The sequence below is a fragment of the Hemitrygon akajei genome, chromosome 10, assembly GCF_048418815.1.
Source record: "Hemitrygon akajei chromosome 10, sHemAka1.3, whole genome shotgun sequence".
NCBI classification, from domain to species: Eukaryota; Metazoa; Chordata; class Chondrichthyes; order Myliobatiformes; family Dasyatidae; genus Hemitrygon; species Hemitrygon akajei.
In genome coordinates, this window is record NC_133133.1 from 171,295,352 (window position 1) to 171,322,318 (window position 26,967).

The 26,967-nt window shown below is 40.6% G+C and overlaps 1 protein-coding gene across 2 annotated transcripts; it reads right to left on the reverse strand.

Annotated features, from left to right (window-relative positions):
* Window positions 1–26,967, reverse strand: yeats4 (YEATS domain containing 4). 2 transcript variants are annotated; one of them, XM_073059700.1, is made up of 8 exons: window positions 26,347–26,967; window positions 26,006–26,256; window positions 17,346–17,465; window positions 13,983–14,049; window positions 12,959–13,053; window positions 9,591–9,683; window positions 2,043–2,130; window positions 1–531 (listed from the first exon to the last, which is right to left on the reverse strand). In XM_073059700.1, the coding sequence occupies exons 2-8, from the start codon at window positions 26,054–26,056 to the stop codon at window positions 362–364; spliced, it is 684 nt and encodes a 227-aa protein (XP_072915801.1). In that variant the 5' UTR covers window positions 26,057–26,256; window positions 26,347–26,967; the 3' UTR covers window positions 1–361. The 2 variants fall into 2 exon arrangements, with proteins under 2 accessions (XP_072915801.1, XP_072915799.1); XM_073059698.1 differs by having other exon boundaries at window positions 26,006–26,967.

Consider the following 26,967-nt stretch of genomic DNA (forward strand, 5'->3'; position numbering starts at 1 on the left):
TTTAACAAAAAAAAAGTATTTATTGACATACAAGCTTTAAAAGCAACTGTAACAAATACCTTAAATACAAAACAGAAAAATCCACATACAAAACAGATGCACACCATTTCCTCCACATCATTGTTATATTTTGTACAATTCTGTTTAGAAAACTAGAATGCTTGCTTGGGTGTTCTCAAGTTGGATTTAAATATGATCATGTCAAAGTAAAAAAAAATCATTCACCCAAGGTATAATTTAAAACTGAATGATTCACCATTCAGTCACAGAGCAGGCAATGTAAAAGTTTGTTGTATAAACAACTATACTGCTCTCAGCAAATCAGTCCTTGAAGACTTCCAGTTAATTTAGTGAACATTTCTCAGCTTTCCTTTCCCTGGTCATCATCTTCAATCTTTTTGATTTCACTCTTTAAATAGTTGATTGCTTCTCGGCTTGCCTTCAATCTTTCTTTAAACTCTGCAATTTCAAAGCTAGTCTTCTTTTTGGCAGCTTCTAGCTTTTCCCTGGTCCTCACTTCAAGTTCTGCAACTAAGAAAAAAGTTACAGTAAAGTTCATCTCATTTTAAATACTGAGAAGATATGGAATTGTTACTTACATACACTTTAAAGCTCAGCAACATAATTTTTCAATGAATTTATCACCAAAATTGGAATTGAACTTTCACAAAAATCATTTGGCATCAAACCAAAAAGCGCTAACATTTTAAAGTACTGATATATATTGTCAGCTTTCGATGATTTAAGTTACATGTATGGCAACAGTCACAATCACTAAACTTGGTTGTCCAAGCTGGCAGAGGAACTAACTGGCCAACATTACATCTGACCAGTTACTGCATGTCATTGACAGATGCAAAACAAACTGCTATGTGCTTTATTTATGAATCTGGGAATAGGAATAGGAATAGGATAAGTAGGAATGGAATAAAAAGAAAATGAACATTAACAGAAAGTATGATAATGCCATCAATGAAAACCAACCCGTTTGAAACTTTCACAGTACCGATCCTCCCCAGCTTCCAAATGGCCATTCGTATAGCCCACAGATACCAATAGTTATATAGAAGGACAGTGTGACAGATTTGCCAGCTGCTGCGGAGCTGCAGTCACATTTGGCTGCGTGGAAACTCAGTTTGCAGCTGCATTTCCAACTTTCAAAAAGTCTGGGTTATGAAATGAAACCCTGTCATAATCTGGGGACGATCTGTAGGACTAAAATGAAGAATATCTGAAGGTCTATATGTACTATTTATGTTGACTGTCCTGGGGCTCCTGATACATTTTGTTAAAATTTAAATTAATGGAATTCAAACCAATTTATTGAACTAGGAAAGAGGCAGAGCAGTGGAAGAATTTGAATCGATGGTGAGTATTAATATTGAAAGATAAGGGTCAATGTAACATTTAGATAATTAAAGAGAAAGACAAATACAAGATTGTTCATGCTATAAAGATAACTGAAGTGCAAGTCATAAACTAGAGATTCAGTGAAAGGGCAAACCTGTTCAAAGAATTTCAGTGTAGGTAAATTAATCATTCACTTTGAATCCAAAAAGAACAAATCATTTTATAAATGAAGAGAAGTTACAAGCAGTGGAAATTCTAAGAGATTTGGAAGTTCAAGTAAATTGTTCTGGATAAGTGAAAAAAAACAAATCAAAAAGGCAGCAAATAGAATGTTGCCTTTTGTATTTAACCACTAGAATATAATGGGATAGAAGTTCTAGTTAGACAATAGTGTGCTATTCTGGGCATCATTTCTACCCAATCAATGGCCACTTTATTAGTACACCTGCTCATTAATGCAAATCTCTAATGAACCAATCATGTGACAGCAGCTCGATGCATAAAAGCATCCAGACATGATCAAGAGATTCAGTGTTGTTCAGACCAAGTTGATAGTAGGGGACACTACAGCTGTTTCATCTCAGCCAAGTACTTTGCTGGACATAATGGGTTTGATCTCATACTGGAGGACACAATGGCATAATTGGTCATCTTGTGCAATCATCTTTAACAAACGATTAACAAGATCTTACATTCAGTTTCATGCTTGTAGGCTCCAAGTGTCAGCTGTCGAGACGTTGTCAACAGTTGTTGCATCATTGCTGTAGGATCTTGGAAGATCTAGCGAAAATATATTTATATATTAATATACTGACATACAAATATAGGTACATTAATAGACATACATTAATAAAACATATACACTCTTTAAACAAATGTTTGTTCTGCACCTTCACAAATATTTCCAGAATAGTACTCCCAGGGTCACAGGAAGCCATTTGGCCCATCAATCCCTTGTGGCTATGTAGGACAATCCAATAAGGCCCATTAATCCTGTAGCTCAAGTTCAGTTTCCTCAAGTGCTTCTGATTTCTTCTGTTTAAAATCATCAATCACTTATTCTTCCGCAACATCCTTTACCTGTTCTAATACTCCCATTAATGTTTTTTTGATTCCAAGTAAAATAATCCCATTTTCTCCAAGCTAAACTAATATCCATCATCCCTGGAACTGGTGTGGTAAATCTCCACTATACCCTCCCTGGAACCTTCACATTCTTCCTTATAGTACAATGACCTGAAATGGATGCAATAACTTCATGACCGCCTAACCTGAGCTTTAACAAATCAGAATTATATTCCTGAATACCTCTACCTGCAAAGCAAAAGATTCCTTATGCTCTGTAAACAATTCTCATAATTATATCTTATTTTAGTACTGTCCAATACTCTCATTTATGAACATTATTCTTCCTTTCTACTGTTATATACGGGTACCTGCCTATTTATTTTAAATCCTCTCCCACTCCACTAGCAAACCCAAGTAATTGGAGTGATCCAATTTCTTCATGCTGATAAAATTAAGACATCTGTTACGTACTCGTGACACGTGACAGTGGTACCCTTGTCACGTGACTGGGGTTGAAGTTATACTGGACATGAGGTAATGGTGGAGTGATGTCATTTTCCCGCCAGTAGAGGTCATGTGACAGGTTTTTTCTACAGGGTATAAAAGGAAGACCCACCCTGTCAGGTGGGGCAGTTCGTGGCTGGATTTGCCAAGATGACTTCATGTTACTGTGTGATTTAATGTGATGACGCAGTTTAGTTAAAAATGAAGTTTTATATAATGCCTAAAGTTTAAAAGGTCAGAGCCAACGGTTTCTTTGCTGATGGAGAGTGAAGATAAGAATTTGGAAGACAAATCGAGAAGAATCGATTTTCGACACGGTGGATGGATTGACTTCGACCTTGTGTGATCCTCATTCGGAAGGATTTCGTTGACTATTCTCGCTGTTGACCCCTGGGATGACCAGAAAGGGTTTGAGAATAGTGTGGAAGAGAGGTCAGTCACTTTAAGTTGTTATATTTAATAAGATTCGACGTGGGAGTTCGACGCTGGGAATCGAAGGACATCGACGTGGAAGAGAATTTACATCGCTTTAAAAAGTCTCTCCTTTTAAAAGTACCGTGAGCTTTTGAACTGTCGGCATATCGTTCTTTGAACTGTTTTCATTCGGCAATTCGCTTTGGAGAACTGTTTTTTTCAATACTACTTTAAAGACTGTTTGAGACTGCAAAGCTATTAAGAACTGTCTGACCAGCTGCCAGCAGCTGAGCTCGGACCATTGTTTGGGTTTGTTTACATTTGAAGGGGGTTTGTTATCAGTGTTTAATAAACGTGTTATTTGTTATAAAACCCCTTGCCTAACTCATCTATATTATTGTTGCCCGAATACGTAACATAAATATGGGGGCTCGTCCGGGATTGAATTGTTTGAGTTTAATAAGCTTTTTGAATTTTGAATCGGTGTTTTGGTAACGGGGATTGCTCGGTTTTTTTTTGTTTGATTGGCTTGTGAGTGGTATTCGGCAACGATGAATATTGATGAGTTTCTGGATTCGCCAGACGCGGATTTGTTAGCGAAGGCGAAAAAAACTGAAGTCTCTGAACTTGCTAATCGGTTGCATTTTAAAGGGATCTTGCCAACTACGTCAAAAGCTGTAATACAGAGAAAAATCGCGTCTCACTATGTGGCTTCGGGTCATTTTGAAGAATCGATTTTAGAATCGTTTCCAATAAGTAATCTGGAGATGCAGTTGCAAATCGAACAAATGATGTTAGAAAGGTGTAAATTGGAAGCTGTGCAAAAGCAGAGAGATTTTGAATATGCAATGGCTAAATTAAGGTCTGTAGAACAGTCTGCTGGTTCTAAAAAACCGTTTGTTGCTAGCCAAGAAATTAAATTGGTCCCTCCATTTAGTGAAACAGAAGTGGAGAGATATTTTCAACATTTTGAAACTATTGCTCGGATGTCAGAGTGGCCGAAAGATAAATGGTCAGTGTTATTACAGAGTGTAATCAAAGGCAAGGCACAACAGGTTTACACAGCTTTAACTGCTGCGCAAGCATTAGATTATGATATTGTGAAAGAAAATATTCTCAAATCGTATGAGTTGGTCCCAGAAGCGTACAGGGAAAGATTCAGGAGTTTGAAAAAGTCTGTGGAAAAGACTTATGTGGAATTTGCCTATGATAAAGCTATGTGTTTTGAGAGATGGGTTTCTTCTAAAAATGTAAATGAGGACTATGAGACTTTGAAAGAGCTGATTTTAATGGAGGAATTTAAAAGAAGCATTCCTGTTGAAGTAAGGACCTACTTAAATGAGAGGGATACTGATAAATTGCAGGACTGTGCTAGATTAGCTGATGAGTATGTTTTAATCCATAAGAATAAATTTCCTCAGGGTAGAATTTTTAAGAGGAAAAATAATATGGAGACTCCAGGTAAATTAGAAATTAAATTAGAGGTTAATGAGAGAGGTAAGGAGGAAGGAAAACCTGTGAAGGAAAGACAGTTTGGTCTTATTTGTAACTATTGTAAGAAGCCTGGCCATGTAATAGCTAACTGTTTCAAATTGAAAAAGAAAGAGAAGGAAGCAGTTCCGGATGCTTGTGTGCAACATACTGAAGCACCTGTAAAGTTACAGGGTTTGGTAAATACAAATGAGGATTTGTTAGAGTCTGACAAAGTTAGAAAGGGATATGATCATTTTATAACTGAAGGGTTTGTATCCTTGAAAGAAGGATCTACTCTGGTGCCAATAAAAATTCTTAGGGATACTGGAGCTTCTCAATCACTGATGTTAGATAGTGTGTTGAAGTTTAATGAAGAGAGTGATACTGGTGAGGTAAATTACATAAGAGGTGTTGGAAGTGATTTTATGCCTGTACGTTTACATGAAGTAAATTTAAAGTCAGGGTTAGTTACAGGATTTGTTAAGGTAGGATTACAGCATAGCTTACCTGTGAAGGGTATTTCTTTATTGTTAGGTAATGACTTGGCAGGTGGACAAGTTTTTCCTGAAGTGCATTTGACAATGGAATCAGAGGAACCTGAGGTGAATTCTAACACAGATTTTTCTTGTGTTGTGACTAGAGCTATGGCTAAAAAGATTGATGTGCAGAATGAGGTTGTTACTCATGACTGTTCAACTCAGGATTCGAGTTTTGAGGATGTGTCAGAAACTTTCTTACCTTCGTTGTTTGAACAAGATTCTGGGAGTAAGTCTGACTATGAAGATTTATCTTTGTCACGGAAGGAGATGATAGCAGAGCAGAATAGAGATCCTGAGATTGTAAAATTAAGGGAACAAGCTTTACTAGGTAGTGAAATTGAGAAGGTGTCAGTAGGATATTACTTGGAAAAAGGAGTGTTGATGAGGAAGTGGAGGTCGCCTACAATTCCTGCAAGTGAGGAATGGAATGTTGTTTATCAGGTAGTTGTTCCTAAAGTTTATCGGAATGAGATTTTGACTTTAGCTCATAGTGTGCCTTTAGGTGGACATCAAGGGGTAAGGAAAACTGTGGACAAGATTTTAAAACATTTTTACTGGCCTGGTTTAAGAAAAGATGTGGCGATGTTTTGTAAGACGTGCCATACTTGTCAAATTGTGGGTAAACCAAATCAGGTTACACCAGTAGCTCCATTAAAACCTATTCCAGCATTTGGTGAACCGTTTTCTAAAGTTATTGTAGATTGTGTTGGTCCATTACCAAAGACAAAAACTGGTTATCAGTATTTGTTGACTATCATGTGTACTTCGTCTAGGTTTCCAGAGGCAGTACCACTTAGGAATATAAAAGCTAAAACTGTGACGAAGGCTCTTATAAAATTCTTTACTTATTTTGGATTGCCTAAGGAAATACAAACTGATCAAGGTAGTAATTTTATGTCTGGATTGTTTCAACAGATAGTTTATAAATTGGGAGCTAAGCAAATTACTTCGTCTGCATACCATCCAGAATCGCAAGGTGCTTTGGAGAGGTTTCATTCTACTCTCAAGAATATGATTAGGACATATTGTGTGGAGAATGAAAGTGACTGGGATGAGAGTATAAACTTACTTTTATTTGCAGTAAGGGAATCGGTACAGGAATCTTTAGGTTTTAGTCCATTTGAACTTGTGTTTGGACATAGAGTTAGAGGACCTTTAGCTTTATTGAAGGAACAATGGATTAGTAAGGAAGTGCATACTAATTTGTTGGACTATGTTTTGAAATTTAAGGACAGGTTACATAGAGCTTGTAGCTTAGCCAAGGAAAATTTGAAGTTGGCTCAGGGGAAAATGAAGACTTGGTATGATAAGGAAGCTAGGATGAGGATGTTTAAGCCTGGAGATAAGGTGTTGGTTCTTTTCCCAGTGCAGACAAATCCTTTACAAGCTAGATTTCATGGACCTTATGAAATTGTGTCTAGAGTTAATGATGTGGATTATGTAATAAAAACTCCAGATCGTAGAAGGTCAACACAACTTTGCCACATAAATATGATTAAACCATATTTTGAGAAACAATCTGATACTGTGACTGTTGTGGTTAGTGAGAATGAGTTGGATTTAACTGGGAACATGATAGATGATTCATCTGACTTTCATTCTAAATCTAACATTGTTTCTGTTAGGTTACCTAATTCGACTATTTTGGAAAATATGGATGAGAAATTAGCACATTTACAGCTAGAGCAGAAACAACAGATGAAGGAATTGATTTTTAAGTATAAGGATTTGTTTCCAGATGTTCCTAGAAGGACTACTATAGCTTCACATGATGTAGATGTTGGAGATGCCAAACCTATTAAACAACACCCATATAGGATGAACATAGAAAAATGTGAACTTGCTGAGAAGGAAATTGAATACATGTTAGAGAATGATATTATTAGACATTCTAACTCGAATTGGAGTTCGCCATGTGTTATGGTGCCAAAACCTGATGGTAGTATTAGGTTTTGTACGGACTATAGGAAGGTGAATGCTGTAACGAAAACAGATGCATATCCAATTCCTAGAGTAGATGATTGTGTAGATAAGGTTGGAAAAGCAAAGTTCCTTACAAAGATTGATTTATTGAAAGGGTATTGGTGTGTTCCACTAACGGACAGAGGTAGAGAGATTTCTGCATTTGTAACTCCATCTGGGTTATATGAGTATAATGTTCTTCCATTTGGGATGAAGAATGCCCCAGGTACTTTTCAGAGGATGATTAATTCTGTGATTCAGGGATTGAAAGATACTGATGCTTATATTGATGATTTAGTGACAGGAAATGATACTTGGGAAGCACACATTATTGCGGTGGAGAAATTGTTTGAAAAGCTTTCAAAAGCTAACTTGACTATTAATTTGGCCAAGAGTGAATTTGGACATGCTACTGTGACTTACCTTGGTTATGTTGTGGGTCAAGGTAAGGTAGCTCCTGTTCAGGCAAAAGTTCAGGCAATTTTGGAAATTCCCACTCCGACGGGGAAAAAAACTCTCAGAAGATTTTTGGGAATGGTAGGATATTATCGAAAATTTTGTAAGAATTTTGCTAATGTTGCCCTTCCATTAACTAACCTTCTGCAGAAGAATGTAAAGTTTGTGTGGACAGTGTTTTGTCAGGAAGCATTTGAAAAATTGAAAACAATGATATGTGAACAACCTGTGCTTAAGGCACCTGACTTTGAAAAACCTTTTTCATTAGCTGTGGATGCTAGTGATGAAGCTGCGGGAGCAGTATTGATGCAGAGGAATGAGGGTGATGAGGTTGATCATCCAGTAGCTTACTTTTCTAAGAAATTTAATAAGCATCAAAGAAACTATTCAACAATAGAGAAAGAATTGTTATCTCTTGTTTTAGCTTTGGAATATTTTGAGGTATATGTTGGTACAACTCAAAAAACCACTTATTGTTTACACTGATCATAATCCGTTAGTTTTTCTGAGTAAGATGAAAAACAAAAACAGAAGATTGTTAAATTGGAGTTTGATGTTACAAGAGTACAATATTGTGATAACTCATATTAAAGGTAAAGATAATGTGGTTGCTGATTGTCTATCTCGATGTTGAATGTACAATGTTTTTTTTTGGAGTGGTTTTTTTTTATTGTAACACTCCTACTGTATTGTATATTGTGTATGTTATATAATTTATACATTTGTTTTTTTTTGTAAGTAATTGTTAAAAATTTTTGTTCTTGTCAGACCAAAAATGTTTTTTTGGAGGGAGGTGTTACGTACTCGTGACACGTGACAGTGGTACCCTTGTCACGTGACTGGGGTTGAAGTTATACTGGACATGAGGTAATGGTGGAGTGATGTCATTTTCCCGCCAGTAGAGGTCATGTGACAGGTTTTTTCTACAGGGTATAAAAGGAAGACCCACCCTGTCAGGTGGGGCAGTTCGTGGCTGGATTTGCCAAGATGACTTCATGTTACTGTGTGATTTAATGTGATGACGCAGTTTAGTTAAAAATGAAGTTTTATATAATGCCTAAAGTTTAAAAGGTCAGAGCCAACGGTTTCTTTGCTGATGGAGAGTGAAGATAAGAATTTGGAAGACAAATCGAGAAGAATCGATTTTCGACACGGTGGATGGATTGACTTCGACCTTGTGTGATCCTCATTCGGAAGGATTTCGTTGACTATTCTCGCTGTTGACCCCTGGGATGACCAGAAAGGGTTTGAGAATAGTGTGGAAGAGAGGTCAGTCACTTTAAGTTGTTATATTTAATAAGATTCGACGTGGGAGTTCGACGCTGGGAATCGAAGGACATCGACGTGGAAGAGAATTTACATCGCTTTAAAAAGTCTCTCCTTTTAAAAGTACCGTGAGCTTTTGAACTGTCGGCATATCGTTCTTTGAACTGTTTTCATTCGGCAATTCGCTTTGGAGAACTGTTTTTTTCAATACTACTTTAAAGACTGTTTGAGACTGCAAAGCTATTAAGAACTGTCTGACCAGCTGCCAGCAGCTGAGCTCGGACCATTGTTTGGGTTTGTTTACATTTGAAGGGGGTTTGTTATCAGTGTTTAATAAACGTGTTATTTGTTATAAAACCCCTTGCCTAACTCATCTATATTATTGTTGCCCGAATACGTAACACATCAATGTGCATTTTTTCAGGGCTCTTACTTTCACTACAACAGCCTATAAACTATTACAATTGGCCTTTAATTTGGATGCATTATAATCTTTTATCACCATTTCAATGAAATTATATGGTCACAGATGTTCTTACAGAAGTTCCTTGTGCTTACCATTTCATCATAAAACTCGGAGACCACTGTCTTTTTGCCCAACATCACATTACTATCGGACTGAAACAGCTTTAGCAAGTGGTAGAGAGTTACCTGTTTAACAAGAAGAGAATAGGAAGCTAAAGTTACTGAACACTTGAATTATGATTTGTTTTATGTTACCACACAAAGTGGAGGGAAAATACTCTGAACCATTCTTCTTGTTGCAAGAATTTAAGACCATTTAAACCAAATGATACAAGAATTAAGGGCAGGGATTATAAGCCTTGAGCACAAGATACAAAGGGATGCAGATATTAACTTTGTCCTGTACATTGAAATATACACTGAAATGCATTGGTTAACGTCAACGACTCATACAGTCTGAAGATTGTGTTGGGGGCAGTCCACAAATGTCACCACGCATCTGGTGCCAACGTAACATGCCCACGTAACAACGTAACCCTTTCATATGTCTTAGGAATGTGGGAGGAAACACATATGGCCATAGTGAGAGTGTATAAATTCCTTACAGACAGCAGAGAGAATCCAACCTGATCAGTGATATCTGGTGCTGTAAAGCAATTGCACTAACTGCTACACTACCGTGCTGCCCGAAGACAAAGAATAATTTATCTTAACCACAGTGCGCAGTTTTAATCTACAACTCACTGCTGCAAAGGAAACAGAGCTTGTCAGGGCTTTCCAAAGGGAAATTGGACATGAACATTAAAGAATGATTTGCAGGGATTTGGGGGGAAAAAAGAAACAGGGAACACTAATGACAAAATCATTCTACCAAGAGCTGGCACAAATTAAATGTCTGCCTTCTGGGCTGTTCTATGAAAGTATTGAGTACATAAACATGTCTAAATACTGAATACTTAGAGTAAAATATCTCTAGTTGTAGTCTCACCCAACCTCAGTGGAAAAAGCCTGCTTGCATTTACCCTATCTATACCCTTCATAATTCTGTATGTGTCTTTCAAATCTCCTGTCATTCTCTGATGCCCTAGGGAATAAAGTCCTTATCGATTCAACCTTTCCCCAGGTTCTGAAGTCCTGACAACATCCTTGTAAATTTTCTTTGCACTTTTCCAATCTTATTTATATCTTTCCTGTAGGTAGGTGACCAAAACTGTGCACAATACTCCAAATTAGGCCTCAACGTCTTATACGATTTCAACATAACATGCCAACTCCTGGACTGAGTACATTGATTTATGAAGGCCAGTGTGCCAAAAGCATTCTTTACGACCTACCTACCTGTGACTCCACCTTCAAGGAATTAAGGATCAGTATTCCCAGATCCCTCTGTTCTACCACACTCCTCAGTCAATGCTGCTCAACATGTAAGTCCTAGACTGGTTTGTCCTCCCAAAGTGCAACACATCACACTTGTCTGCATTAAAATCCATCTGCCATTTTTCAGCTTATTTTTCCAGCTGGTACAGATCCCACTGCAAGCTCTGATAGCCTTCCTCACTGTCCACTAAGCCCCCAATCTTGGTGTCATCTGCAAATTTGCTGACCCGGTTTACTATATTAAGACCCAGATCAATTATATAGATGACAAACAATAACAGAACAAGCACCAATCCCTGTGACACACCTTCTAGTCACAGGCCTCCAGTCAGACAACCATCTATAACCACACTCTGGCATCTCCTGAGAAGCCAATGCCCTTTCCAATTTTCTAGCTCATCCTGAAAGCCATGCAACTGAACTTCCTTGACCAACCTCTCATGCAGGAGCTTATCAAATGTCTTGCAAAAGTCCATGTAGAGTACAGCTATTGCCTTGACTTCAACTATCCTGGTAACCTCTTCGAGAAACTATGAGATTAGTTAGAAATGACAAAGTCATGTCGACTATCCCTAATCAGCCCTCATCTATCCAAATACTTGTATCTCCTGTCACTTAGAATACCGTCCTATTACTGACCCACTACTGATGTCAGGCTCACTAGCCTATAATTTCCTGCCTGGTTTTTAGAACCTTTCCTAAACAATGGAACAACATCAGCTATCCTCCAATCCTCCAGCACCTCATCTGTAGTGAAGGACATTTAAAATATCTCTGCCAGGGCCCCTGCAAATTCTGCACCAGTTTCCCACAGGATCCGAGGAAACTTCTTGTCATGTCCTGGAGATTTGTCCACTCTAATTAGGAGACGGAGCTACAGTGGCACTAGCGAGTGGCTTCTTCGAACTCATCTGCGGAAATGGCTTAATTTCTACCTTTAATGTTACTTTTTTTCACTTTTCAAGGTGGATGGGGTTCTGTCAGTGTGTTGACCTGCAGCTGCACTCAAACTGTGGTTCTTTACGGTGATAGATCCTGCTCCCAGGGCTCACCAAACGGCTGTTTTTCAATATCCCAACGGCATATCCTACAAAACGAGTGCGCCTTTGGGGTGCTGAGGCTTTGTGGCCCCGTGGATGAGCTGATTCTATGTTGTTGTTGCCAAATGAAGCTTTGTGGGGAAAAAAATAGGTTTTGTGAACAGCAGATCGGCTGTTGGAGGAGGTATCTGTCCTCAGCGAATTGCTCTCTCTCTCACATTGGTAGGAGAGAATTTGCTGCTGAATCTTGAGACGGAAAACTCAGGCAACAATAAAAAAAATCGACACACCAGACTTTAACATCACAATCAGCGAGTTGTTTTTTTTTATTGTTTGTTAGTCTCCCCTCTCATTGTGTGACACCTCTCTGCTCCTTATTAGGGAGAGAGGGAGAGAGCCTGTGGCAAGTCAAATTGTCGGTTCAATGATCAGTTTTTGTTGTACTGCAGATCATGGTCTCTCTTGGGGGTTTTGCTATTGCTTGCTTGGTGGGTGGTGATGCTTTAGTAAGTGGGGGAAGGAGAGGGTCAATGCTTGCTGCTGCTTGTGCGTGGGAGGGGGAAGAGGGGGCTTTGGGACTCTGAAGTTTTACTGTCTCACTTTCTTGGGACAACTGTTGTTGTGGATGTCTGAGAAAAGCAGGAATTTTAGGTTGTATATTGTATACATTTTCTGATATTAAATGGAACTACTGAACTAATTTGTCCTAATGTGAAATTGATAAAATACATCACACCCTATGAAATCAGACGCAATGCAATTTGCAATTTGAGACTGAATTTTCATCCAACATTGCCTTGTCTGAAACTGTAGTCTTACAAGCAATAATCCTGAAAGATGATGTCTACACCACACTCTGTCTCTTTCTACTGATAAGGAAACAAGAATCAGAAGCTGTACATAGCTAAGTCATTATTAATCAGCAAAACTGGTAGGACTATATAAGTTGAGAAAAATAATTAATTTCCAAAACTGAATTTATAAATATTTTTGTCACCAAGGGTTTTTCCAAATACATGTACATAAGGAATTTCAGTTTCTTACCGGTCTTTCATTTGGATCTATGAAGAAGATTTTGATTATAATTTCAAATTCACCCCATCCAGTTTCTGTGATTTCATATGGAGGCTTGGTAACAACTGTTGAGAAAGTATGATGGTAACGGAAATATTCAACATGTATAGTAAAACCGTACAGCTATTTCAACAGATCTTTATTTCTACAATTCCATTAAATCCTTACAATGGTACTCCTTCCAAAATTTGTTCCTATGTGTGGCCAATAACAGCAAGGTAGTACTTAATTCTTATCTTAAACTGCACAAGGGCATGTAAAGTGAACCATGGAGCAGGACTGGATTCATATGTAGGTTAGATCTTCTCCCTGGAGAGCTGCAGTAAGCCACATGACACTGCCTTACAAATGATCAATTTGAATTCAATTTCCTTTCTACTGTGGAACCAGCACTCACTAGCTCTGGATCTGAAGTTCAATCTCCCAACCATCATATGTTCAAAGCACTCAGCATGTCAGAAATAACCTCCTTTATACTGCCTTTTACATTTAGATTGTAAGGGATCAATTAAGTCTTAACTTTGAATGAGAGCCAAGTTCAAGTGTATGACAAGTCCGTAATATATGCTATTTCTGGTTATTAAAATGCAAGTGCAATTACAAAGCTGCTTAAGGTTCAGTATAGAATAACTTTTGATGATACAAAGCAGATCTTTCAATTGTGATCTGCTTTATTTTTCTACATAGTTTTTAGAAACAACTGGATGAATTTTTTTTTTGTCTAAGTTATGCTTCACTGGTGAAGTCAACACGTTGACACTGCTGCTAGAAGCAAAGCCTGGGCATCCTGAACACCCCATATCAGAGCAAGCTTAATTCTGCTTGACAAAGAAAAATTATCAATGTGCTGTTCAATCATCTTCCAATGTCCACTCAAACAATCAACTTCCAATTTCGATGAACCCCAGGTAGGTCCAACATTTTGATGTTGTTTATGCAATTTCAGTAAATATATTTTAATAACAATTTTAAATGCTTTCTTTTCCAAACCTACCTCGTAGAGGGTTACCATAACTTTCATGTAGCTTGAACTGAATTTTCTTTACATATGCAGACATATCCTTAAAAAAAAACACCAGATTATTTACTTTTCACCATGAATTTTTATAGAGGAAAAAAAATAAAATTGAGAAAATGGATATTAGAGAATTATAGCATCATTGAATCCATAATCTACTGACGTTCACATGAGATCACCAAACCAAGGCTAAGACAGATTCCCAAGCCAATGACTTTACTGATTGAAAAAGGCGGCCATGTTAATCAGACACTCAACCTTGACTATTTTCATTACACCAAGACACTAACCTTAGACACAAGCACTCACTGAATCCCAATTTATGCAGAATTTTATGAAAGAAAAATATTTAGTTATATTTTTAGTTTGTACAGGCAGTTCAGCCACATCCAATTGGCTGAAAAATGAAATGTGTTATTCATGTCTTAGATTATGAATTAAAATTAATATTCCACTTTAAGGAAATATATTTTACAAGGAAGGGAGACAGCTGATTCCAGTTAATTGGGGCAGCCACTTATCTTAAGGAACAAACGCAAATCAAGAAAATTGCTGGGAATCTCTATGTTAATTTGGGACACTATGTCGCTTAATTGGGACAGGAGGCTGTTGCCAAATAGTTTCTAACTAGCATCAGTTGAATGCACTTTTGAACTTTTTGAAATTTCTCCGTTTATAGTCTACACCTTTATTTCTTCTACCACAGTACATGACCACACACTTCCCTCCACTATATTCCATCTGTCATTTCTTTGCTCATTCACCCTATCTGTCTAGTCCTTCTGCAGACTCCCTGCGCCTTCATCTATCTTTGTATCAGCTGCAAACTTGGCAACAAAGCCATCAATTTTATCACCCAAACCATTGAAACATAACGTGAAAAGAAGTGGTCCCAACACCAATTCTACGGAATACCATCAGTCACCAGCAGCCAACCAAAAATGGCACCCACTCTTTGCATCCTATCAGTCAGTCAATCTTTCTTGTAATACCATGGGCCCTCATCTTAAGTAGCCTCACGTGGCACTTTGTCAAAGGCTTTCTGAAGATCCAAGTAAACAAAATTCACTGACTCTCTTTTGTCTATATTGCTTATTATTTCCTCAAAGAATTCCAACAAATTTCCCTTAAGGAAACCATGCTGACTTTGGCCTCTTTTATCATGTGCTTCTAAGCATCCCAAAATCATATCCTTAACCATCAACTCCAAAATCCTTCCAACCAATGAAGTAAGGCTAACTTGCCTATAATTCCCTTTCTTCTGCCTCCCTCCCTTCTTAAACAGCAGAATGACATTTGCAATTTTCCAGCCCTCCAGAACATTCCAGTAATGATCTTGGCGCCCCTTGTATTCTGTGGAACAACTCCTTTCTGCCAGCACAGATAGAAGACTTCACACAGCAGATACAGGAGGGCTGTCATGCATTGCTCGATTAGGTCTAGGGGAAATCGCATCATTGCCCGGTGCCTTCCCTGAGGCCAAGCTGTCAATGGCCTTGCTGAGCTCGTTTCGGGTTGGCTCTGCATCCAGTTGCTCCATGGACAGGAGGCCCTCAATGACTTTCAGGGCTGAGATGGTGACAATGTTCACTATGGAGTAGCAGCCAGAGTAATGTTTTATCCATGATTTTCTCTTTCCACCAACTCCAGGAAAAGTGCTGAGAACAAAAGGAGCTCCTCTACTTATGTTCATTAATCTCACCAAGGCATTCAATTTAGTCAGCAGAGTTGGGCTCTTTCAGATCCTCTCCAAAGTAGGCAGCCCACCAAGACTACAAAGCATGAACAAACAGAAAAGGGACTGTACAGTACAATGACAAGTCCTTTGACGTAAGCAAGGTTGTGTTCATGCCACAAGGCTCTTTGGGATCTCCCTTGCCCTTCTCCTGAGGCACTGCAAGAGGAGATCTACCTCCACACTAGATCAGATGGCAGGCTTTTTAACCTCGCCTGCCCAAGAGCCAAAACCAAAGTGCACAAGGGTATAACTGGATGTGCTGTTTGCTGATGGTGCAACAGTTGCAAACCACATTCCACAGCACCCCCAGATGGATCGTTTCTCTCAGGCCTTAATGGAATTTGGTTTGACAAATGTTTTGGGACAAGACACGGAGTCATTACCATTGATAACTAAAAACTGGATGTTGTTCTTCAGATCACATACCTGGGGTCCATCATCAGAGACAACCTCTCCTTGGACAAATCAACAAGCACATCGGGAAGGCTGCAACAAGGCTTGCCTGCTTCACCACGAGTGTGAGAACCCCAAACTCTCGGTCAAAACAAAAATGGCAGTGTACAATGTTTATGTCACCAGCACACTGCTCGTACGTCAGCGAGACTTGGACCAGGAGAAAAGACTCAACAGCTTCTATTTAAGGTGCGTTTGTCACATCTCAGAGAGACAGAGTATCCAACAATGAGGTCCTCTCTCATGTTGGCCTTCCTAGTGTATACACTCTGCTCAGACAGTATAGGCAGCACTGGCTGGGCCACATACGTCGCACTCCAAAAGGCATCCTCTATGGTAGATGGCTTCAGACAAGAGAACTGCTGCCTATCTGTAATTGTGCTCCAAGGATGCCTGCAAGCAGGACATGAAGGCACTGGACATCAGCACTGAGCCCTGGGAGAAACTTACAGCTAACCACACCAAGTGTAAAAGCACCCTGAAACAACACATTAAGTCAGGCAAAGAAAAATTCCTGAAAACGGCAGAAGACCAACGAACACTGCATCTCCAGCAGAGCTGAGAACACTAATTGGTAATATTGGCAGTGCTCTAATGTGTACTGTATTTCAATTAGATATATAATTGTTTCTCAGTTAAATAACAATTTGTCTTTTTTTAAATGTTTTTTTACTATTTCCATGAAACTTTGGCTAACTGAGGCTGCTGCTTTATTGGGCCAAAATGCACTGACCCCAATATGTCCCAATTAACTGGACTTTGTGGAATTTGTTACCAATAGGCAGGTCGTTGAGTGTATTTAAGGTTCTTGATTGGTATTGAGTGTATTGATAGGTTCTTGATTGGACACGACATCAAAGGTTACGTGGAGAAGGCCGGGAAGTGGAGCTGAGGAGGGGATAAAAGGATCAGCCACAATTAAATGGTAGCGCAGACTTGAGGGGCAAATGGCCTAATTCTATTCTTATGTCTTATCGCCTTACATACACACACATAATTATACACTTATGGTAATCTACATTTTAAAAATTTTGAATTTCAATGTACTGCTGCCACAAAACAACAACAAACTTCACAACATAAGCAGTGATATGAAACCTGATGCTGATTCCAAAGGTGCACAATGACTAAATCGAATCTGCACTCACTTCATTTCGGTAAGGTTTGACGTACACTGTCCACTGATGAGTATGTCCATCCTCCTCTCGCTTCTTTCCAAAATAACGAGCAACATTTCCAAAGACGATTGGCTTCACTATTGTCACACCCTGTAGAAGTGTTAAGAAAAATTTTTAAATGTCTCTGAACACTTCATGAACCTCCTGAAAATATTTAGATTTTAAATGTAGCATTTTGATTGGTACAAGTGCTAGGTGTGACATTTTAGTCAGTTAAACCAGGCCAGGACGAGCACAGAAAACAGTAGAGCCCTGGACAGCGTTATACAACAGAGACCACCTAAAGGTACATATATACAAGAGATTTTACAGATGCTGGAAAACCAGAGTAACACATACATAGATGCTGCCTCACCTGCTGCGTGCCTCCAGCATTTTGTGTGTGTTACAAGGGGGTACATGTAGTTTCCTGAAAGTGGCAACACAGGAAAACAAGGTGTGAAGGCACTTGGTATGCTTGTCTTCAATAGTCAGGGCATTGAGTACAGCTGCTGAGTCTTCATGCTGCTACTGTACATGCCAATAGATAGACAACACTTGGAGTACTGAGTGCAGTTATAGTAAGGAGGTCATTAAGCTAGAAAAGGTTACTGGGACCGGAAAGCTTAAGTTATAAGAATAAGCTGGGACATTTTATTTCTCCTGGAGTCCAAGAGGAAGAGGTGTGACCATATAGAGATAAATAAAATCATGATGGGGTTTTGAAACATGTAGACAGACAAGGCACCTTGGTCACAACGGAGATAAACTGGACTGAAGGGCCTGTTTCTATGCCGTATTACACGCTGTTAGCTTATATTGCAGTGACATACAGAATCACACGAAAGGCACTTATGGGACTTGGCCCCAGTAAAAGTTAACTCATTGAGACCATGTTGGACATTCCCAACAGAAAGTTAGATATTTCCCACCTTAAACTTGATGGAACTTGTGATGCAACAATGATATGACTCAGTGTTGGCAATGCACATCATCTATTTCCATTGTGTTCCAAAAGGTCCACAACTGGGGAGCTATATTGGCTGAAGTCAGGACTGATAAAACAAAACTGCTACAGAAAAAGCAATGAAAAATCCTTCTATATCTGAGTGACCAAGGGCATGGAGAGACAGAGGACCTTCATTGCTATCCTATACACCAGGCACAATGGGCAGTTAGTAACAGGAACATAGAAAACCTACAGCGTAATACAGGCCCTTCGGCCCACAAAGCTGGGCCAAAAATGTCCTTACCTGAGAAATTGCCTAAGATTACTCGTAGCCCTCTATTTTTCTCAGCTCCATTTACCTGTCCAGGAGTCTCTTAAAAGACCCTATCCTATCCGCCTCCACCACTGTCGCTGGCAGCACATTCCATGCACCACTTTCTGTGTAAAAAACTTACCCCTGATATCTCCTCTGTACCTACTTCCAAGCACCTTAAAACTATGCTCTCCCGTGCTAGCCATTTCAGCCCTGGGAAAAAGCCTCTGACTATCCACACGATCAATGCCTCTCATCATCTTGTACACCTCTATCAGGTCACCTCTCATCCTCCATCACTCCGAGGAAAAAAGGCTGAGTTCACTCAACCTATTCTCGTAAGGCATGCTCCCCAATCCAGGCAACATCCTTGTAAATCTCCTCTGCACTCTTTCTATGGTTTCCACATCCTTCCTGTAGTGAGGTAACCAGAACTGAGTACAGTACTCCAAGTGGGGTCTGACCAGGGTCCTATATAGCTGCAACATTACCTCCTGGCTCCTAAACTCAATCCCACGATTGATGAAGGCCAATGCACTGTATGCTTTCTTAACCACAGAGCCATCCTGCGCAGAAGCCTTGAGTGTCCTATGGACTCAGACCAAAGATCCCTCTAATCCTCCACACTGCCAAAAGTCTTACCGTTAATACTATATTCTGCCATCATATTTGACCTACCAAAATGAACCACCTCACACTTTGGAAGGGTCTCGCCCCGAAACATCGACAGCGCTTCTCCCTATAGATGCTGCCTGGCCTGCTGTGTTCCACCAGCATTTTGTGTGTGCTGTTGTTTGAATTTCCAGCATCTGCAGATTTCCTCATGTTTGCTCTTTAAATTCACCTCACACTTTATCTGGATTGAACTCCATCTGCCACTTCTCAGCCCAGTTTTGCATCCTATCAATGTCTCGCAGTAACCTTTGGCAGCCCTTCACACTATCCACAACACCCCCAACCTTTGGTGTCATCAGCAAATTTACTAACCCATCCCTCCACTTCTTTATCCAGCTCATTTATAAAAATCACAAAGAGCAGGAGTCCCAGAACAGATCTCTGAGGCATGCCACTGGTCACCAACCTCCATACAGAATATGACCTGTCTACAACCATCCTTAGCCTTCTGTGGGCAAGTCAATTCTGGATCCACAAAGCAAGGTCTCCATGGATCCCATGCCTCCTTACTTTCTCAATAAGCCTTGCATGGCCTCCTCTACTGTCAAGATGAAGCCACATTCAGGTTGGAGGAACAACACCTTATATCCCTATAAACCTCCATCCCCCACCGAGATGGTCTCGAAGCTCTTTGCTTTTTTTGGATTCCAGACCTAACCAATTCCCCTCTACCACCACTCTCCTCCATCTAGCGGAATTAGTTCTTACTCTCAGTAATTTCTCCTTTGGCTCCTCCCACTTCCTCCAAACCAAGGGTGTAGCCATGGGCACCCGTATCGGTCCCAGTTATGCCTGCCTTTTTGTTGGCTTTGTGGAACAGTCCATGTTCCAAGTCTATAGTGGGGCCATAGTGGGGTGTGTCAGGAATGGACAGGAGGAGGAGTATAGGAAACTGATACAGGACTTTGTGATATGGTGCAACTCAAACTACCTGCGTCTCAATATCACCAAGACCAAGGAGATGGTGGTGGACTTTAGGAGATCTAGGCCTCATATGGAGCCAGTGATCATTAATGGAGAATGTGTGGAGCAGGTTAAGACCTACAAGTATCTGGGAGTACAGTTAGACGAGAAGCTAGACTGGACTGCCAACACAGATGCCTTGTGCAGGAAGGCACAGAGTCGACTGTACTTCCTAAGAAGGTTGGCGTCATTCAATGTCTGTAGTGAGATGCTGAAGATGTTCTATAGGTCAGTTGTGGAGAGCGCCCTCTTCTTTGTGGTGGCGTGTTGGGGAGGAAGCATTAAGAAGAGGGACGCCTCACGTCTTAATAAGCTGGTAAGGAAGGCGGGCTCTGTCGTGGGCAAAGTACTGGAGAGTTTAACATCGGTAGCTGAGCGAAGGGCGCTGAGTAGGCTACGGTCAATTATGGATAACTCTGAACATCCTCTACATAGCACCATCCAGAGACAGAGAAGCAGTTTCAGCGACAGGTTATTATCGATGCAATGCTCCTCAGACAGGATGAAGAGGTCAATACTCCCCAATGCCATTAGGCTTTACAATTCTACCGCCAGGACTTAAGAACTTTTTAAAAGCTATTATTAATGCTTTTTGAGATAGTGATTTAGATGCATATCATATTCTTTACTGAGTTAAGTATTGTATGTAATTAGTTTTGCTACAACAAGTGTATGGGACATTGGAAAAAAGTTGAATTTCCCCATGGGGATGAATAAAGTATCTACGGTATCTATCTATCTATACCGGTATCCATCCCCCTCTTTTCCTTCGCTACATTGACAACTGCATTGGTGCTGCCTCTTGCACGTATGCTGAGCTCGTCGACTTCATTAACTTTGCCTCCAACTTTCACCCTGCCCTCAAATTTACCTGGTCCATTTTCGACACCTCCCTCCCCTTTCTTGATCTTTCTGTCTCCATCTCTGGAGACGGCCTATCTACTGATATCTACTATAAGCCTACAGACTCTCACAGCTACCTGGACTATTCCTCTTCCCACCCTGTTTCTTGCAAAAAGGCTATCCCCGTCGCACAACTCCTCTGTCTCCACCGCATCTGCTCTCAGGATGAGGCTTTTCATTCCAGGATGAAGGAGATGTCTTCCTTTTTTAAACAAAGAGGCTTCCCTTCGTCCACCATCAACTCTGCCCTCAAACGCATCTTTCCCATTTCCCGCACATCTGCCCTCACCCCATCCACCCGCCACCCCACTCGGGATAGGGTTCCCCTTGTCCTTACCTACCACGCCACCAGCCTCCGGGTCGAACGTATAATTCTCAGTAACTTCCGCCACCTCCAACGGGATCCCACTACCAAACACATTTTTCCCTCCCCCCTCCTTCTCTGCTTTTCGCAGGGATTGCTCCCTACGCGACTCCCTTGTCCACTCGTCCCCCATCCCTTCCCACCAATCTCCCTCCTGGCACTTATCCTTGTAAACGGAACAAGTGCTACACCTGCCCTTACACTTCCTCCCTCACCACCATTCAGGGCCCCAGACAGTCCTTCCAGGTGAGGCGACACTTCACCTGTGAGTCGGCTGATGTGGTATACTGCGTCTGGTGCTCCCGGTGTGGCCTTTTATATATTGGTGAGACCCGACACAGATTGGGAGACCGTTTCGCTGAACACCTACGCTCAGTCCGCCAGAAAAAGCAGGATCTCCCAGTGGCCACACATTTTAATTCCACGTCCCATTCCCATTCTGATATGTCTATCCATGGCCTCCTCTATTGTCAAAATGAATCCAAACTCAGGTTGGAGGAACAACACCTTATATACCGGCTGGGTAGCCTCCAACCTGATGGCATGAACATTGACTTCTCTAACTTCCGGTAATGCCCCTCCTGCCCTTCTTACCCCATCCCTGATATACTTAGTTGTTTGCCTGTTCTCCATCTCCCTCTGGTGCTACCCCCCTCCTTTCTTTCTCTTGAGGCCTCCCATCCCATGATCCTTTCCCTTCTCCAGCTCTGTATCACTTTCGCCAATCACCTTTCCAGCTCTTAGCTTCATCCCACCCCCTCCGGTCTTCTCCTATCATTTCGCATTTCCCCCTCCCCCCACTACTTTCAAATCTCTTACTATCTTTCCTTTCGGTTAGTCCTGACGAAGGGTCTCGGCCCGAAACGTCGACAGCGCTTCTCCCTATAGATGCTGCCTGGCCTGCTGTGTTCCACCAGCATTTTGTGTGTGTTTGAATTTCCAGCATCTGCAGATTTCCTCGTGTTTGACCTTATATTCTGTCTAGGTAGCCTCCAACCTGATAGCATGGACATTGATTTCTCTAACTTCCGTTAATACCCCACTCTCCTTCTTACCCCATCCCTTATTTATTTATCTATTGGTCAATTAATTAATTATTTTCCCTCTTTTTCTCTCTGTCCCTCTCACAATCACTCCTTGCCTGCTCTCCATCTCCCTCTGGTGTTCCCCTCCCCCTTTCTTTCTCCCCAGGCCTCCCATCCCATGATCCTTTCCCTTCTCCAGCCCTGTATCCCTTTTGCCAATCAACTTTCCAGCTCTTAGCTTCATCACTCCCCCTCCTGTCTTCTCCTATCATTTCGGATCTCCCCCTCCCACCCCCACTTTCAAATCTCTTACTATCTCTTCTTCCAGTTAGTCCTGACGAAGGGTCTTGGCCCGAAACGTCCACTGTACTTCTTTCTATAGATGCTGCCTGGCCTGCTGCGTTCCAACAGCATTTTGTGTGTGTTGCTTGAATTTCCAACATCTGCAAATTTCCTTGTTTTTGAAGGCTTGCATGGGGTACCTTATCAAATGCCTTGCTAAAATCCATATACACTATATCTACTGTTCTACCATCATCAATGTGTTTAGTCACATCCTCAAAAAATTCAATCAGGCTCCTAAGACATGATCTGCCTTTCACAAGGCCATGCTGACTATTCCTAATCATATTATGCCTCTCTTAATGTGCATAAATCCTGCCTCACAGGATCTTCTCCATCATTTTACATACCACTGAGGTAAGACTCACTGGTCTATAATTTCCTGGGCTAGCTCTACTCCCTTTCTTGAATAAGGAACAATATCTACAACCTTCCAATCCTCCAGAAACTCTACCGTCCTCACCGATGATGCAAAGATCATCGCCAGAGGCTCAGCAATCTCCTGCCTCACTCCCACAGTAGCCTGGGGTACATCTCGTCCAGTCCCAGTGACTTATCCAACATGATGTTTTCCAAAAGTTCCTGCACATCCTCTTTCTTAATATTTACATGCTCAAGCTTTTCAGTCCGTTGTAAGTCATCACGACAATCACCAAGATCCTTTTCCGTAGTGAATACTGAAGCAAAGTACTCATTAAATACCCCTGCTATCTCCTCTGGTTCCATACACACTTCCACTGTCCTATTCTCTCATGTCTTATCCTCTTAACATACTTGTAGAATGCCTTGGGGTTTTCCTTAATCCTGTTCGCCAAGACCTTCGCATGGCCCCTTTTGGCTCTCCTAATTTCTTTCTTGAGCTCTTTCCTACCAGCCTTATAATCTTCTCGCTCTCTATCATTACCTAGCTTTTTGAACTTTTCGTAGGCTCTTCTTTTCTTCTTGACTAGATTTACAACAGCCTTTGTGCACCATGATTCCTGTACCTTACCATCCTTTCCCTGTCTCATTGGAGAGTACCTATGCAGAACTCCACACAAATATCCTCTGAACATTTGCCACATTTCTTCCGTACATTTCCCTGAGAGCATCTGCTTCCAATTTATGCTTTCAGGTTCCTACCTGATAGCCTCACATATCCCCTTACTCCAATTAAACATTTCCCTAACTTGTCTGTTCCTATTCCTCTCCAAAGCTATGGTAAAGGAGATAGAGTTGTGATCACTATCTCCAAAATGCTCTCCCACTGAGAGATCTGACACCTGACCAGGTTCATTTCCCAATACCAGATCAAGTACAGCCTCTCCTCTTGGAGGCTTTTCTACATATTGTGTCAAGAAACCTTCCTGAACACACCTACCAAACTCCACCCCATCTAAGCCCTCACTCTAGGGACATGCCAATCAATATTTGGGAAAGTAAAATCTCCCACCACAACAACCCTATTATTACACCTTTCCAGAATCTGTCTCCCTATCTGCTCCTCGATGTCCCTGTTACTATTGGGTGGTCTATAAAAAACACCTAGTAGAGTCATTGACCCCTTCCTGTTCCTAACTTCCACCCACAGAGACTCCAAAAACAATCCCTCCATGTCTTCCAACTTTTCTACAGCCGTGATACTATCTCTGATCAACAGTTCCACACCCCTACCTCATTTGCCTCCCTCCCTGTCCTTTCTGAAGCATCTAAAGTAATCTTCAATGTGCAGGCAAAGAAGCTTCACTCAGTGCGAGGCAAGTTCCGTAAAAGCAAAAGGAAAATTTTAAACTGAAAATTTTGCAACTGCTCAATGCATCATAGCAGCAACTGTTTCTATCTCAGGAGATTCTACCTAAGCAGCTCATTTCTGAATATTTATTAAAATGTTCACAAATTAATCTGAAATGTGTATCAAGATTTTAACCAGTAGATTTTTGCCCTTGCGAGTTTACTTAATGTGACCCTATTATCAAAAACTGCAAATTTAAAAAAACCCTTATTCCTTGTTTAAAAAGAATGGCCATCTACAAATTGGCTACCTATTTTACAAGGAATAGTGCCAGACACTCATTTATTTATAGGGTAGAAACATGAAATGTTATTTTTCAATGACAATCCCCATCAAGATTTATGCCCAAATTTCTAAAATGTTTTTCTCCCTCTATTGTCAATCCTGCATAACCAATATAATTATCAAATCAAATTTGGCAATGATTTAGTGTTATAAAGCACCAAATAACTTCTCTTGCAATTCATTTTGCAAGTATGAGCACGTTTATTTCCGCCTGTTAAATATGAATTTCACTCACACTCCAAAGCTTTATGAAAAGTAATTATTACAGATGCCTAGATCTGAAATAAATATAGTAAACATTGAAAGTCAGGCAACAAGTATATAAGGAACAACAGTTGAAAGTTCAGGTCAACGACTCTTCCTTAATCATAACTGAAACTTTGTCTACTTTTCTAACCTTAGCTTCCTCTATACTTCCAATGAAGCACAACAAAAACTTGAGGAACGTTTCAACCTAATAGCATTAAGTTCAATAAATTCAAATAATAACTTTCCATTTTTAAAGAACTCTAATTTATTTGCCTGATTACATTATCCCCTTCTGCTGTTTAATCTTCTCTACATTATAACTCATCAACCTTTCTCACAACTCTGTTTCTGCTTCTCGTTTAAAATCTATTTGCTGTTCTAATTGGTGGTCACAAACCTGAAATCAAATTATCACTCTGCTCCCACTGATACTTCTGAGTGATTTCAATACAACTTCAGCCATTCTCACTGTTTTCGTTCCAAAAGCACTCTAATCGATAGTTTTTCTTTTGATAATGTCTTCTTCTTTCCAGGCTACTTTGTTCCTTTACCCTATGTTACTAGGTAAGTGAAAAGACCAATAAAGGGATATAATTCAGCCCATTGAACACATACGACCCTTACAAAACGTGGCAGGGTTGTATCATTTCTAACGAGGAGCCACTTCGCAATACTACATCTGGTACAAATTCCGAAAAACCAGTTCTAGCTTAATAGTGGAAATTCTTTACAATACTGCGCTTTAATTTTACTGTTTAAATGGTTGAATTAAACACCGGGCTGCCAGCTGAAGCTCCACAGACATATTTTACCTTCACTCTCCCTCCTGAGTCAGGCCCGAATTCCGCCATTCTCTTGAACATATTGCAAGAGAGGGACGCGGCTGCCGCAGTCGAATCCGAGCCCGCCGTTTCTCGCCAGCACCGACTGGACGGACGAGTGTCGGGGCCACTAGGCCGCAAGTCTTAGATCTCGGGCCACCCGCCCTCCTACAGCTTTTTCTGTTCCCCCTGCAGGCTCCAGGGTACAGTGACCCGTTCGATCTCACTTTTCCATCCGAGCTCTGCAAACAGAGGGACAAGGAATAAAACGATTGCCCGCTGTTCATCGGTTTCTGGATTTTCACTCCTTCACAAAGATGGGGTCACCCTACCAACATGGCGGACCTGTTGCCGTCTCATTCCACATTACTCCCTCATCAACATGACGGATACCGTCACCTCCTCAGTCCACATGACTGGCAGACATGGCGGATGTAAACTTTTCGCCCTTTTCAATACACAACATCTGGAGGAATTTAGTGGATCAGATAGCATTAATGGAAGGCAATGCACACATAGAGACATCACAATAGAGTAGCAAAACCAGATACTCATGAAGGTCCTGATAAAGGGTCCAGGGCCGAAACGTCGACTGTTTTCCTCCATAGATGCTGCCCGACCTGCTGAGTTCCTCCTAGTATAACACACTCAAAATGCTGGCAGAGCTCAGTAAATGATATTCAGATTCATTTATCACACTTATATTGATTACTATCGATGCAATGCTCCTCAGACAGGATGAAGAGGTCAATACTCCCCAATGCCATTAGGCTTTACAATTCAACCGCCAGGACTTAAGAACTTTTAAAAGCTATTATTAATGCTTTTTGAGATAGTGATTTAGATGCATATCATATTTTTACTGAGTTAAGTATTGTATGTAATTAGTTTTGCTACAACAAGTGTATGGGACATTGGAAAAAATGCTGAATTTCCCCATGGGGATGAATAAA